The sequence below is a fragment of the Priapulus caudatus genome, unplaced genomic scaffold, assembly GCF_000485595.1.
Source record: "Priapulus caudatus unplaced genomic scaffold, Priapulus_caudatus-5.0.1 Scaffold166, whole genome shotgun sequence".
Lineage (NCBI taxonomy): Eukaryota > Metazoa > Priapulida > Priapulimorpha > Priapulimorphida > Priapulidae > Priapulus > Priapulus caudatus.
This window is the reverse complement of record NW_014577227.1, coordinates 18,173-33,893: the sequence shown is the minus strand read 5'-3', so window position 1 is coordinate 33,893 and position 15,721 is coordinate 18,173. Positions and strand designations below refer to the sequence as shown.

Sequence of the window (15,721 nt, the reverse complement as noted above, 5' to 3'; positions counted from 1 at the left end):
CTTAATCATTCATATATTTAGTGTGCTCGCGGCTACATCCTTTTAGATAACGTTTTATATATATATATATGGCACGTCAGCATAACACTGATGTTATTTAGCGCTTGACGAAAAATCGCTTTGCTGAAAATGCCTATCTTAATATCCCTGCGTATAAAACCAAATCGCGATGGCCTTGTCGGCCTTTCACAGAGCGATGTCTGGCGTTTATATCTGCTACCACATGAGCCCGGAAAATCGTAAAGCCTATATTTGGTAATCATGTAGTCCCGCTGTGTACTTACTAGCTAACTCCCGCGTGGCGATATATGTTTTGGCGTGCTCGTTACGATGGACGGAGCGTCACAGAGGGAAGGAGAGAGAGAGACAGAGAGCAGAGAAGAGAGAGAGAGAGTAGAGAGAGAGAGAAGAGAGTAGTGACTGACCCCAGCCACACTGCAGGCGTTAACGATTGACCCCAGCTACATCGCAGGCGTTAGTGACTGACCCCAGCCACACTGCAGGCGTTAACGATTGACCCCAGCTACATCGCAGGCGTTAGTGACTGACCCCAGCCACACTGCAGGCGTTAACGACTGACCCCAGCCACACTGCAGGCGTTAACGACTGACCCCAGCCACACTGCAGGCGTTAACGACTGACCCCAGCCTTACTGCAGGCTGGCTGCAGTCGCTTATGAACTTACAGAATGAATTGTGGCGTTCTTTCCGTTGTAAGCGAATTTAATTGAAAGTGTTTTATAAGCAACGAAGTATGCAGTAGCCGCCTTTTATATGTGCCTCAACCATTTTCAGTTTGAGGGTTCTTGCATACTCGTAAAGCATTGAGGCAAATTCTGTTGGAAATTCAGGAATGGAAATTGGAATTGGAATTGGAATTGGAATTGGACAAATTGGAATTGGTTCAGGCAAATTCTGTTGAAATGTGTTTAGTCCCATTTCTATGGTTATGGCACCCCAGCATGACCTTGACTGGCTGCTCTGATTTTTTTCATCCACAATAATTTATTTTCGCAAACGGTCAAATTCGTTTTCCAATAAATACAAAGTGGCCATTTTATTTATTTCGCACCAGGCATTTAAAACTGCCAAACTGTTTAGGTTTTTACTGTTTATTATGTTTACTTCTTGGATGGTGTAAATACATGCCTGTCAGCGGTAGAAAAAAAAAGAGGAAAGCTTATTGCCTTAGATCGGACCACATGTTCAAAGTCTGTTTTAATTCGTTTCTCAGCTTCCAGGGTGCAAACGCGTTCTTACAATGTAAGCAACGTTAAAAATGTTGTATACACACTCCTAACTTAATTATCGGTTTTTGCTTCCAAACATTTTACATAGTAACTAGCAAGGGCGATTTATTTTGGATCTTTCCGACATGTACCGCCATGCTTAGCGACTCAATGGTGTTTGCCAAGCCAATGGGCATTGAATACATCTTCCACGATTGTAGGTCCATCGGTTCAAGATAAATGAGAAAGCAGATGGATTAGATACACTATAGCACCGACTCTTAACTCTTATGTGACACTGTGTCCACGTACTGTGATCCTATGTAATTGCTGTTGGCTGCATGGGCCAACTACTTATGGTTATCCACAATTTGGGATGTGTTGTCGCTGACACTTTCATTATAATATGCCGTATTAAATAATAACGAGATCGTCATATGAAACCCTCGGCAAACCATTAGGGGATGCAGCAAATAGGTACCTAGTGGTTCTGTGTGAAATAAGCTACGCTTATATAGGTGCTGGTGTAGATTGACTGTTTGTGCTTCCACGTAAAACAGGCGCCACTAGGCCCGAGCCATATGTTATGATTTTCGATATTTGAACTATTTTGCTTATAGAGCTGGCCGTTATTCCCACGCGTGCAGATAATTCTTTTGATCCCCCCTTGCATAGTTGCAGGTGATGTAGGGTTTCACGCTTGTAATTTCCCCTCTGCATAGTTGTAGGTGGGCGATGGTTTCACGCTATAGTAACAGTAGCAGCAGCATGCAGCAGATGTGGCCAGCGGATTAGAAATGCTCTATGCATGTGTTTAATATATTAGCTCGTTACTGGAATGGATGAATGCAAGTAAAGCAATGGTAAATTGGCACAAATCGTAAACGGTTTTAATGTTCCGGAGTAATTTGGCTCTCTGAGTTGTTGTTGGCATCAGCGAGTGATGCATGCACACGCATGTGAGAAACGGGAATAGTCGATTGGCTTTTTGGGCGCAATCTATTTTCCACATTGGAAAATTTGTCGTTGTCTTTGTGATTGACTAAGTGAGATTTTATACATGTTTTTTTTTCTCTGTATGCAAACAAGAGAACGTAGCATTCATTGGTCAGCATAGCAATGTTATCTGGTCGAATCAGAAGCTCGTCGCGATTGGGGACAAACGTTTTGACCAAGTTCCACTGTTAGATAGATTTGTACACCCGTCCCTAATTGAGTGAAGTCATAGTGGCGTTTCTCGTCTGCTTAGTTCTAGAGGAAAATTGCACATAAGTTGCCAAATTCGTTGTTTGTTTTTTTATTCGTTGCGTTTGATATTCGCAAAGCTTTGATGTTCAGCAGAAGCAGTAAATGTGTCTACCCGATCCAAGAAATTGCATAAAGAAATTGCAAAATGAATTACCTCCAGCATTGCCACACGGAAAACTCCCGCTACGACTGTGACATTGATTCGCCTGTGCCCTGTGTAATTGCGCTTGTCCCATACAACAGTCAGCTGCGAGCGGCAATAGTTGTAACTGTCAGAGTTCAGCAGTAAATTCTGAAATCGATAGTAATTTACAGAAGCATTTTATACTCATAGCTAATCGTATAAGTACTCTAGTCATGCACCTTCGGCAAAACTTAACTCTTTCTCGTATGTTTACGGGCGGTTAGCGTCGTATTTGCACACGTTTGGACCATGATTCGGCATGTTTATAAGGTTATCCGACGTAAGCGATATCTGGCGTATCAATGTACTGTGAAACTATGAAACTAGGGTCGTGTTACTTCCCTGGTTGCAAATCGTCAGAACATTTTAAAAAACCGCAAACAAACTCTAATGCAACTCTAGTTCTAATCCCGTACACGCTCTTTATTGACTACAGTAATAGAAATATTGCAACGTTAGAATATGTTAATAAATAAACATAATTAACAATGGGAATTCTCTATTGCTCAAGTCATAATTCGTGCGCAATCTAATTAGAATCGTAATATCGTCATGCGACCCGGAGAGGTTCATCGGGACGTGGGTTTGCTGCTCACGTATCCGATACGTCAATTTAATGGTGATGACAGCAGGGTGCATTCGATAGGCTAATTTGCGTAGCTTAGAGCAGTTCCTGGACATCCGGTGGTCACTTCACCTTACGTTGACATGTGACGATTACGTGTTGGAATCGATGAGAACAGCCCGTAGCAATGTGGCTCGCCTGTTTTCTTCTTGCAGGGCGGTTCTACGCTGGAGCTGTGCATCTCGAAGTGGTGGGCCAGCATCGGTTGCGTAGAGGTCGACTACACTCTCTCGTTCTCGGGCCTTCAGGTGGCGTCTCGGGAGATCAACATGGTAAGATCTGACGCCGACCCACCGCGCAATACCTACTGCTGAGGGGGGAGAGGTGGGAAGTTTAAAAACGTTATTTTAGATGATCATTTCCAGTTTAGCGTGATCAGTTCGCGTAATAGAAGTTTCCTAAATTTCTGTGCATTTCAACAGAGTTCGTTTCTCGTCGGTGTAATTTATGATTTAATCTGTGATGTAACGGCCATACTGCATCCAATTACAATCCACAGTGCATATATAATTCGGTCGTTCGCATTCAGTGCTATATATATCCGAGTGTAATGTCGTCCACAGAAGAAGCGGAGTTTCATCCAGCATGCAGCCGAAGGAATCGCGCGCATAGATGTGCGCTCAACGCTGAAGTACGAAGAAATTTCTCCCAGCATTGTGTTGAAAACCCTGGTGCAGGTATTACGGTAAGTCAACCCATGCTAAAACCGACGCCGCATTTGTCTTGCCGCTCAACCCCCATGCAAAACATATAACGGAATATTAACGAAAAACTTCCGTTGGACATCACACTCTGTTCTATGACACGTTGTAGGCCAACTGAGAGCAAATGGCACGCATTGAGCTCCAGGGACTTGCTACCAGAAGGAAGACAGATTTATGAATATGTGCTGACATATCAATTTCACCTGGTGAGTTTATCTACATATGGTTTCCTATGTACACCCTTAACACATAAGATACCTCTTTGTATGCTGTTACCTTTTTTAAAAGGTGTGGATATTTTATTCATAATATTAAATCCAGTATATACTATAAACACATCATATATAGATGGAGTGCGTTTGAATGTATAAACCAATAGATGGAAATAATTAACGAATTACCCATGTATGTAATTTGTTCACCTACAATTTTACGTTTTTACACTTTTTGTGTTTGTCTTTAAACTACCTGGCATTGTGCCACTTTAAATGCTTGAATACAGAGCAAGAATGGAGAAGTCACCCCTACATGTCCTTGGCTCAGTGACCTGCTGTATGAGTCCGAGTATGAAGCACAACTATGGATGCTTTTCGATGGCAACAAGGAGCTGGTTGCTAGTGGTGATGCTTTTCCTCATCAGGTTCGTACCAGCGAAGCGCCTGGAGAAGTGAACAGCCATTGTGAACGGTTCTATGCTGCACAATGTATCCAGACACGCATACACTCCTAACCATTATAAGAAATCCTACGTTATACAGTTACACCTAGTCACACTCCTGCTCATAGGCATTATTAACAGCACACAATATACCAAGACATACACCCACTCACTGCCATTATTTTAAGGTTCATATATTATACAATATGCCTAGACATGCACCCAATCACAAACCTACATAACATTGTACAATGTGCCCAGGCATATAGTCATATATAGTCAATACGTTTATATAGTCATATCCTGAATGCTTGATTGTGTATATATTAAGGCTTTACACTATCATTGACTGTTTGTTTACAACTTTTCTTAACCATTTTGCTTACAGTACACCACCAAGATTGATAAGGGCGATTACACCCTAAAAATGCACGTACGGCATGATCGGAAAGAATTGCTAGAAAAAATAAAAGACACTTCCATGCTGATATATGTATGTCTATTACTAATTTCTGCTTACAATATGTCAGACTTTGTGAACTGGCTATAATCATGGCAACACCTGGTATGGCCAATGTATCGCCATTTGTACAAGTTTAGAATTAATAGAAAGTTAAACATTTTCTATATCATAGTATTATGTATGCATACAGACAATCTTATACACATGTGCACGGGACTCATGCATGCACACACACTCACTCATGCATATATGCTGGGATCAAAGCTTTGCCATTCATTTCCATTTATATAATTATGCGTTACGTGTGTTTACGTGTAAAGTTACTCAAATATGATGCCCGCAAACGCAGACGAGACGGGTCTGTTTTATGCATCTGTCCTGCCGTGTACATTTAACTAACTCGCAGCGTGTCTGCATTTCAGCACAAGCTCACTGGCAACAGCAACAGTCTGTCGCTGGACGTTTACTCAAACCTCGCGAACGCCATGTCGTATGGCAAGAAGTTTGGCACGTACAACTGCCCGCGCTGTGTCGTCTGCCCGATCTTCGTCGCTCCACTAGCCGAGGAAAAGTAAGCACACAGGCGTTTCACGGCCCTGCGTTGCCACGGTGATCGTAGACAGCAGTTAATTGTCAAGGATAAACTTTATTCGAGGAGAGCGACCCCCACTGTGTTAATTAAAACTGAGTGTAATGATTTGAGTGTGCATTACGTGAGATTCGCCTGTCAGGGACATATAATTATTACATGCGAGGTTTATGTGAGTGTGCATTGCCAGGAGTAAATAATCGATTTACTTTCATTATTTACTCCTAATATTATATATAGCTGCTTATATTTGTCTTCTGGTAATAACTTAACGTAATTACAATATAAAACTCCGCGCTACGACTGTGACATTGATTCGCCTGTGCCCTGTGTAATTGCGCTTAAGTCGCCATACAACAGTCAGGCTGCGAGCGGCAATAGTTGTAACTGTCAGAGTCGCATTGTAAATTCTGAAGATCGCATAGTAATTACACAGAAGACATTTATACTGCATAGCTAATCGTATGAAGTACTCTAGTCATGCACCTTCGGCAAAAACTTAACTCTTTCTCGGTATTTAGCGGGCGGTTAGCGTGCGTAATTTGGCACACGTTTTGGAACCATGATTCGGCATGTTTATAAGGTTATCCGACGTAAGCGATATCTGGCGTATCAATGTACTGTGAAACTATGAATACTTAGGGTCGTGTACTCCCTGGCTTGCAAATCGTGCAGAACATTTTTAAAAAACCGCAAACAAACCTAGATGCAATCTAAGTTCTAATCCCGTACACGCTCTTTATTGACTACAGTAATAGAATATTGCAACGTTAGAATATGTTAATAACATAACATAATTAACAATGGGAATTCTCTATTGCTCAAGTCATAATTCGTGGCGCAATCTATTAGAATCGTAATATTGTCATGCGAACCCGGAGAGGTTCATCGGACGTGGTTTGCCTGCTCCACCGTACCGATACGTCAATTTAATGGTGATGACAGCAGAGGGTGCTATTCGATAGCTAATTTGCGTAGCTTAAGAGCAGTTTCCTGACATCCGGTGGTCCACTTCACCTTAACGTTGACCATGTGACGATTACGGTTGGGATATCGATGAGAATACAGTCCCGTAGCATGTGGCTCGCTGTTTTCTCTTGCAGGGGGCGTCTGCTCGCTGGAGCTGTGCATCTCGAGTGGTGGGCCAGCACGGTTGCGTAGAGGTCGACTACAACTCTCCGTTCTCTGGGACCTTTTCAGTGTGGCGTCCTCGGGAAGATCAACATGGTAAGATCTGACGCCGACCAACCGCGCAATACTACTGCTGAAGGGGGAGAGAGTGGGAAGTGTGAAACAACGTATTTTAGATGATCATTGCAGTTTTGCGTGAATCAGTTCGGCGTAATAGAATTTCCTAAATTTCTGTGATTTCAACAGGAGTTCGTTTCTCCGTCGGTGTAATTTTATGATCTAACTCTGTGATGTAACGGCCATACTGCAATCCAATAAAATCCACAGTGCATATATAATTCGTTCGTTCGCATTCAGTGCCTATATATATCCAGTGTAAATGTCGTCCACGAAGAAGCGAGTTTCAATCCAGCATGCAGCCGAAGGAACGCAGCGGCATGAAGATGTGCGCCTCAACGCTGAAGTACGAAAGAAATTCTCCCACATTGTGTTGGAAAACGCTGGTGGCAGGTATTACGTAAGTCAACCCATGCTAAACCCGACGCCGCATTTGTCTTGGCCGCTCAACGCCATCAAAACATATAACGAATATTACGAAATCTTCGCCGTGGACATCACACCTCTGTTCGTGACACGTTGTAGGTCCAACTGAGAAGCAAATGGGCAAACGCATTGAGCTCGCAGGGACTTGCTACCAAAGGAAGACAGAATTATGAATATGTGCTGAATAATCATTTCAACACTGTGAGTTTATCCTACATATGGTTTCCGAATGTACACGCCTTAACACATAAGATACCTCTTTGTATGCTGTTACCTATTTTAAAAGGTGTGGATATTTTATTTCATAATAGTTAAATGTCCAGAATATATTATAAACACATCATATAATATGATGGAGTGCGTTTGAATGTATAAACAAATAATGGAAATATATTAACGAATTAGCCCATTAATGTAATTTGTTCACCGACCATATTATCGTTTTACACTTTTTTAATGTTTGTCTTTAAAGCTACTGGCATTGTGCCACTTTAAATGCTTTGAATGATCAGAGCAAGAATTGGAGAAGTCACCCCTACATGTCCTTGGCTCAGTGACCTGCTTGTATGAGTCCGAGTATGAAGCACATCTTATGATGTTTTCGGATGGCAACAAGGACTGGTTGCTAGTGGTTATGCTTTTCCTCATCAGGTTTCCGTACCAGTGAAGCGGCCTGGAGAAGTGAACAGCGCATTGTGAAACGTTCTATGCTGCACAATGTATACAGACACTGCATACACTCCTAACCATTATAGAAATCCTACGTTATACAGTTACACCTAGTCACACTCCTCGCTCATAGGCATTATTGAACAGCACACAATATACAAGACATAACACCCACTCACTGCCATTATTTTAAGGTTCATATATTGTATACAATATGCCTAAGACATGCACCCAATCACAAACCTAACATAACATTGTAGAATGTGCCCAGCATATAGTCATATATATCAATACGTTTATTATAGTCATATCCTGAATGCTTGATTGTGTATATATTAAGCTTTACACTATCATTGACTGTTTGTTTACAACTTTTCTTAACCATTTTGCTTACAGTACACCACCAAGATTGATAAGGGCTTACACCCTAAAAATGCACCGTACGGCATGATCGGAAAGAATTGCTAGAAAAAATAAAAGACACTTCCATGCTGATATATGTATGTCTATTACTAATTTCTGCTTACAATATATCAGACTTTGTGAACTGGCTATAATCATGGCAACAATCCTGGTATGGCCAATGTATCGCCATTGTGTACAAGTTTATGAATTAATAGAAAGTTAAACATTTTCTATATCATAGTATTATGTATGCATACAGACAATTTATACCACATGTGCACGGAGCTCATGCATGCACACACACTCACTCATGCATGATAGCTGGGATCAAAAGCTTTTGCCATTCATTTCCATTAATATAATTATGCGTTACGTGTGTTTACGTGTAAAGTTACTCAAATATGAGCCTGCCGCAAACGCAGACGAGACGGGTCTGTGTTTATTGCATCTGTCTGCCTGCCGTGTACATTTAACTAAACTCGCAGCGTGTCCTGCATTTCAGCACAAGCTCACTGGCAACAGCAAACAGTCTGTCGCTGGACGTTTACTCAAACCTCGCGAACGCCATGTCGTATGGCAAGAAGTTTGGCACGTACAACTGCCGCGCTGTGTCGTCTGCCCGATCTTCGTCCGCTCCACTAGCCGAGGAAAAGTAAAGCCACAGAGGCGTTTCAACGCCCTGCGTTGCCACGGTGATCGTAGCAGCAGTTAATTGTCAAGGATAAACTTTATTCGAGGAGAGCGACCCCACTGTGTTAAATTAAAAACTGAGTGTAATGATTTGAGTGTGCATTTACGTGAGATTCGCACTGTCAGGGACATATAATTATTACAGTGCGAGGTTTATGTGAGTGGTGCATTGCCAGGAGTAAATATATCGATTTACTTTCATTATTTACTCCTAATATTATAATAGCTGCTTATATTTGTCTTCTGGTAATAACTTAACGTAATTACAATATATATATATATATATATATATATATATATATATATATATTCATTACTATGAACTGTAGATAGTAGTGATAGCTGTATGGCATTTAGGAGTACAAACTGTGTTTCGCTTTCAGAGTCGGCTAAGGCTGGCAGTGCCAGGCAACTATCTGCTTGGTACCTATCACATTTCCAAAGGATGAACTGGGCAAGAAAGCGAACACCTATCCATATAAGTACATCTTGGCCGAGCCAGCAAAAGAAGCCCTCAAAGTCGGCATTGGCGCGAGAAGGAGAAAAACAAGGATAAGAATAAGGAGGAGGAGTCCGTGAGGCACTCAGAGATTCTGAAGATCAGCTGGTTGTCAAAGTATGGCTAATAGATATGATGAGACACATGATTGATGCAGATAACCTCTCTCTTCTCGTCTTCTCGTTCTGTCTTTTCAAAGGTTGCTCATATACCATGTCTTTGGCAGTAATACGCTGCTATTCCATCATCTTGATGGCAGGCAGCTGGCATAATTATGTTAGTTATACCCCGCGTCACAGCCATGGCCCCGATCTCACTACGCTCTAAGAGGCGTGGTGGAATACGCTGTAGAACGCAGTATGAACGTCTATGGACGTACTGCGATCGCGATCGAGCGTGGGCAGTCAGCGTGAGCGGTGAGAGCGTGCCAAACTTTGAGCATGTTGAAAACAATTGTGGTGCGAGCGTGGCGGAAAGACAGCGGAGTGCGGGCGTATTAGAGACGATGGAAGGCGTAGTACCCACGTAACTCGAGCGTAGTACCGAACTTAATGATCATATCGCAAGCGTGTCGGGTGCGTGAAAATTGTCACTTCTCAAGCACGATGTCAATACGTCCATGGAGATGTCTGCGACTGACCACGCTTTCGCTATGATCATGGTGGCGTCTCTAGCGCTCGACCCGTTCGTACTATCGATGTACTACGCCCGAACACGTCTCAGACCACGCGTTGTGGCAATTCGTAATTACGTGTTTAGTTGCGTCAATACCATGCTCAGATCACGTCCTGCGAACTTGGGTATTAAATTGGGGTGCTACCCTGGCCACCCCACCAGTTCAGTGTCCACTATGGATGAGATAATACTACTCCATGGCCATGTTTCTCGTAGAAGGGACAACTCGAATTACTTGATTGCCAAGCGTCATCCCTGCTGAGGAGGATGAGGAGGAGAAATAGAAGTCTTTTGCGGCATAGTTGTAGCATACTATTATACTATTGTGGGTATAAAATCAGTAGAAATCATCTTGATGTGAAAACAGCACAGCAGAAAGAATGATGATGTCTAGAACGCGGCGGCGGTATTTATATGGTCGTTGCCAGCGCAGTCGGCGCCTGACTAGAGCGTGATTAAGTCCACACTAGGAGCGTAACTGGCGCGGCAGTTAAGACGCAGTGAGCGTTGCTTAGGGCGCAGTGAAAGCGTCGTTTGAAGCGCAATGCGATCTGATTGGTCGCAATAAAGAGGCAGGAAGTGGCAGTGGCAAGCGTGATGCGCGGCGTGGTGTTGAGTGTGGTATGAGGCATGGTGAAAGCTTGTTTGGGCGCAATGAGAATCGGGGTAAAGACGCACTTAGATCGTAGTATTGGCGCTGGGGGCCAATTGGCCACGCTCTCACCACGCTCGCCAATTTTTGAGCGTGGGGCGATCGTGATGAGCGTAGCTCTAGTGTAACGGGGCCTTTAGGGGATGATGCGGCTGAGGTAATGTCGGACTGCAGATTTTTGCAGCGAGCCTTCCACCAGCTCACGTTAGAAAAATGATCATTAATTTTCAGAATTTATTGACTCGTTCTATAGCGAAACCGAAGGCGGCCTTGCAGCTTTATTGGTAATCCAAACATGTGATAAAGTAAGAGACTTCCTGCATCCATTGCATTCTCGCATTGTATTTTTCATGGAGGGAGAAATCTTTAAATTATAATGCTGTTTATGATAAGAATATCAGTTACTGTTACCCAGCCAATTGCACATCGCCCTAATTATTAAACTTGTAATATTTATCCTCCTCGTAAAATGATCGCCTTCTGGTCTGCATATCTCCTTGCGTATGGTTCAGTTGATTACAAGCAATTAAATTAAACGTTGTGAGATAATTAGGCACTATGGCAAAGGTGCCCTCCAAGGCCAAGTTGTTCTAAGAGATGTCTACCCTCAGCTGGACTATTTAACTGTAGTATATCTACTGATGTATGCTTATGTGGTCTCTAGGTTATGCATCTACTGTGGATGCTCATCCTTGTAGGCCAGAACATCTCAATTCTCTATGAACCCTTAGGAACTTGTAACTCACTGAAGGCCACAGGGCCACAGGGGCTCACAGTACCACAGGGCCACACGAAACAGTGAAACAGGGGTTCTTAAGCAATGTAGACCATGTACACAAAAAAAAAAAAAAAAAAACCCAAAATAAAAAAGACTTAAACTAACCTATAACCTATAAACTATGTAGACCAGTGTAAACCTATAACCTCTCTGGGCTAATGTACCACCATATAGGGAATACCTATTTGAGGCCATGTGTCACTGTGATAATTACCGGTTCTGTCATGTACCACGGGTTAATACGGGCGCAGTAAGCTTTGTAATACTGCTGAGGTACTCGTGTTGGCTCCTGTCCCTATGGAGTCCGTGCCAGAGAAATATGGATAATATATTCGGAGATATTAGTCAAACACATTTTTCATGCACTGCTCGTTAGTCATTTCAATTAACCTTACAGCCATTTATTTTCTGCGGAAACATATGTTCCATTAGGACTGCCGAAATCTCCCTCGTAACAGGTTAAATCATTTTATCTCGCGATGCGGCAGTTACATCGTAGCGCGTACGTTATAATCACACTGGATAGCTTGTTGTGAGAACACGGATGGTAATCGGTGTGCGCACGGCTGAGACGATCCGTGTATCGAGCAGGCAGTTCGCTACGATGTCAAGGAGTTTTACGTCTAAGTGCTGCCGTGATAAGTCGGCAGTGAGGAGTGTGAGAGCGTGGCGCGCTCGGCTAGGTTGGCGACATTGTAACCTCAGGAAATATAATAGTTTTAACCGCTGTGAGAATAATTTAACCGGCGTTAAATATAGCCTTTTACCCAATCAGAGGACTGCGTTACACATATTAAACTGCAGAAAATTATTTTACACGTTGAATTTAATGTGGCAACAATGCTCTGATTGGCTAAAAGGCCATAATTTTACCGTGGTTGAACTATTTCTACTGCAGTAAAATAATTATCCGCGTAAAAATATCATTTCTGAATACGAGAGCCACTGTAAGCGAGCGCGCTGCTCTCATCACTGCCTCACTGCCGAGCTTATGTCACGCGAGCATTTAGACGTAAAACCTGACATCGTAAGGCCGAACGCTGCTGCGATACACGGATACGTGCTCAAGGGCGGCACACGCCATACCATCCGCTGTTCTCACAAGCAGCTATCCAGTGTGATCTATAACGTACGCGTACGATGTAACTGCGCATGCGATAAAATGAATTTAAGCGCTGTTACGAGGGAGATTTCTGCGAGTCCTATAATGGAAACATATGTTTCCGCAGAAAAATAAATGGCTGTAAAGGTTTAAATTGAATGCTAACGAAGGCAGTCATGAAAAGGTTTGACTATTCTCTTGAATAATATTATCCATATTTTCTCTGGCACGACTCCATATGGGCAGAGAGGCAACACGCCCGTACCTCAGCACGTATACAAAGCTTATGCGGCCGATAAGCCGTAGCATGACAGAACGTGATACTATAATCAGCAGTGAACACATGGCCTCCAAATAGGTATATACGCCTATTGGGGTACATAGCCCAGAGAGTTTATAGGTTACATGGTCTACATAGTTTATAGGTTATAGGTAGTTTATATGGTTACATGTCTACATTGCTAGACACATTGACCTGTTCCACTGTTTCGCTGTGCGGCCCTGTCGTACTGTGAGCACCGCTGTGGCCCTGTGGACCTTCAAGTGAGTTACAAGTCCTATAGGGGTTCATAGGAGATGGAGGTATCTGGCCTAACAGAGAGAGTTCCACAGATGATGCATAACCTAGAGACGCACATAGCATACATCAGTAGATATACTACAGTTAAATAGTCCACTGAGGGGTAGACATCTCTTAGAAAAGCTTGCTATGGAGGGCACCTTTGGCCATTAGTGCTAATTATTCAAACGTTTAATTCTAATTTCGTATCAAACTGAACATAACGGCAAAGAGAATGGCCAGACATAAGAAAAAAAAAAAAGAAGGGATCATTTACGAAGGGAGGAATAAATATTTACAAGTTTATAATTGGCATGTGGGCATTGCGGTAAAACAGTAACTGAATATCTATCATAAACAGCATTATAATAAATATTTGCCTAGAAAAACTAACAGAGAGAAAGCAATGGATGGCAGAAGTCTCTTACTTTATCAAGATGATGGAATCCAATAACAGGGCTTGCAAGGCGCTGTGTTTCGCTAATAGAAGGGAGTCAAATAAATCTGAATAATTAATGACTTCATTTTTGGCTAACGTGAGCTGGTGGATAGGCTGCGGCTGCAAAAATCTGCAGTCAGACATTACCGCTCAGCCGCATCATCCTCTAAAGCCCGCGTTAACCTAGAGCTACGCTCATCACGGATCGCCCCACGCTCAAAAAAATTGCCGAGCGTGGTGAGAGCGTGGCAATTGGCCCCAGCGCCATAACTACGATTATAGTGCGTTTTACCCCCGATCTCATTTGCGGCGCCAACAGCTTTCACCATGGCTCCACTACGCACACTGCCAATGCACAGCGCGCATCACGCTTGCACTGCGCTCACTGCGCTCTTTATTGAGACAATGCAGATCGCATTGCGTTCAACGACGCTTTCACTGCGCCTAAGCAACGGCTCACTGCGTCTACTGCGCGCCAGTTACGCTCCTAGTGTGACTTAATCACGCTCAGTCAGGCGCGACTGCGGCTGGCAAACGACCATATAAATACTCGGCGCCGCGTCTAAGACATCAGTCATTCGTTCTGCTGTGCTGTTACATCAAGATGATTTTCTAGCTGATTTTATACGCCACAATAGTATTAATAGTATGCTACAAGCTATGCCGGGCCAAAAAGACTTCTATTTCTCCTCCTCATCCTCGCTCAGGCATGAATGAGGGCTTGTTCAATCAGTAATTCGAGTTGTCGCTTACTACGAGAAACATGGCTGGAAGTAGTATTATCTCATGCCATAGTGGATCACTGAACTGGTGGGGGTGGCCAGGGTAGCACGCGCCAATTTATACCCAAGTTCGCAAGACGTGATTCTGAGCATGTATTGACGCAAGCATACACGTAATACGAAATGCCACAACGGGCGTGGTTCTGAGGCGTGTTGGGCCGTAGTACAATCGTAGACGAACGGGTCGAGCTGGCTAGAGACGCACCATGATTCATAGCGAAAGCGTGGTCAGGTCGCCAGACATCTCCCTGGACGTATTAGCATCGTGCTGAGAACGAGTGACAATTTCACGCCCCCGACCGCTGTCGATATGATGATAAGTTCGTACTACGCTGCGAGGTTACGTGGGTACTTGACGACTTCCACGTCTCTAATACCCCCAGCACTCCGTCTGTCTTTCCGCACGGCTCGCACCACAATTGTTTCAACATGTCAAAGTTTGGGCACGCTCTCGCACCTCACGCTGACTAACCACGCTCGATCGCGATCGCAGTACGTCCATAGACGTTCATACTGCGTTCTAGCACGTTTGCCACCACGGCTCTTCGAGCGTAGTGAGACTCGGGGCGCATGGTGTGACGGGGGTATAACTAACATAATTATGCGAGCTGCTGCATCAAAGATGATGGAATAGAGCGTATTACTGCAAAGACATGGTATATGAAGGCAACCGCTTTGAAGAAGACAGAACGAGAAGACGAGAAGAGAGAGTTATGGGGCATCAATCATGTGAGTGTCTCATCATATCTATAGCCATACTTTGACAAGCGCAGGCTGATCTTCAGAATCTCTGAGGCGCTCGGCTGGAACTCCTCCTCCTTATTGTTATCCTTGTTGTTCTGCCTTCTCGCCACTGCGACTTGAGGGGCTTCTTTGCTTGGCGCGGCCAGATGTACTTATATGGATAGGTGTTGCTTTCTTGGCCCAGTTCATCTTTGGAATGTGATGGTAGCCAACAGATAGTTGCCTGGCACTGCAGCCTTAGGACTCTGAAACGAACACAGTTTGTACTCCTAATGCCAATACAGCTATCACTTCTAATATACAGTTCATAGTATGAATATATATATATAATAATATCTATAGTATATATATATA

The 15,721-nt window shown here is 43.3% G+C and overlaps 1 protein-coding gene across 1 annotated transcript in view; it reads left to right on the top strand.

Moving 5' to 3' along the window:
* LOC106806516 (tripeptidyl-peptidase 2-like) overlaps nucleotides 1-15,721 on the top strand; it is a 106,956-nt gene that overhangs the window by 78,542 nt on the left and 12,693 nt on the right. Inside the window, exons 18-23 of the mRNA XM_014808485.1 lie at nucleotides 3,441-3,557; nucleotides 3,849-3,970; nucleotides 4,099-4,195; nucleotides 4,492-4,629; nucleotides 5,036-5,140; nucleotides 5,533-5,681. Of these exons, the coding sequence (XP_014663971.1) occupies nucleotides 3,441-3,557; nucleotides 3,849-3,970; nucleotides 4,099-4,195; nucleotides 4,492-4,629; nucleotides 5,036-5,140; nucleotides 5,533-5,681 (728 nt within the window). The remainder of the gene's footprint in view (nucleotides 1-3,440; nucleotides 3,558-3,848; nucleotides 3,971-4,098; nucleotides 4,196-4,491; nucleotides 4,630-5,035; nucleotides 5,141-5,532; nucleotides 5,682-15,721) is intronic.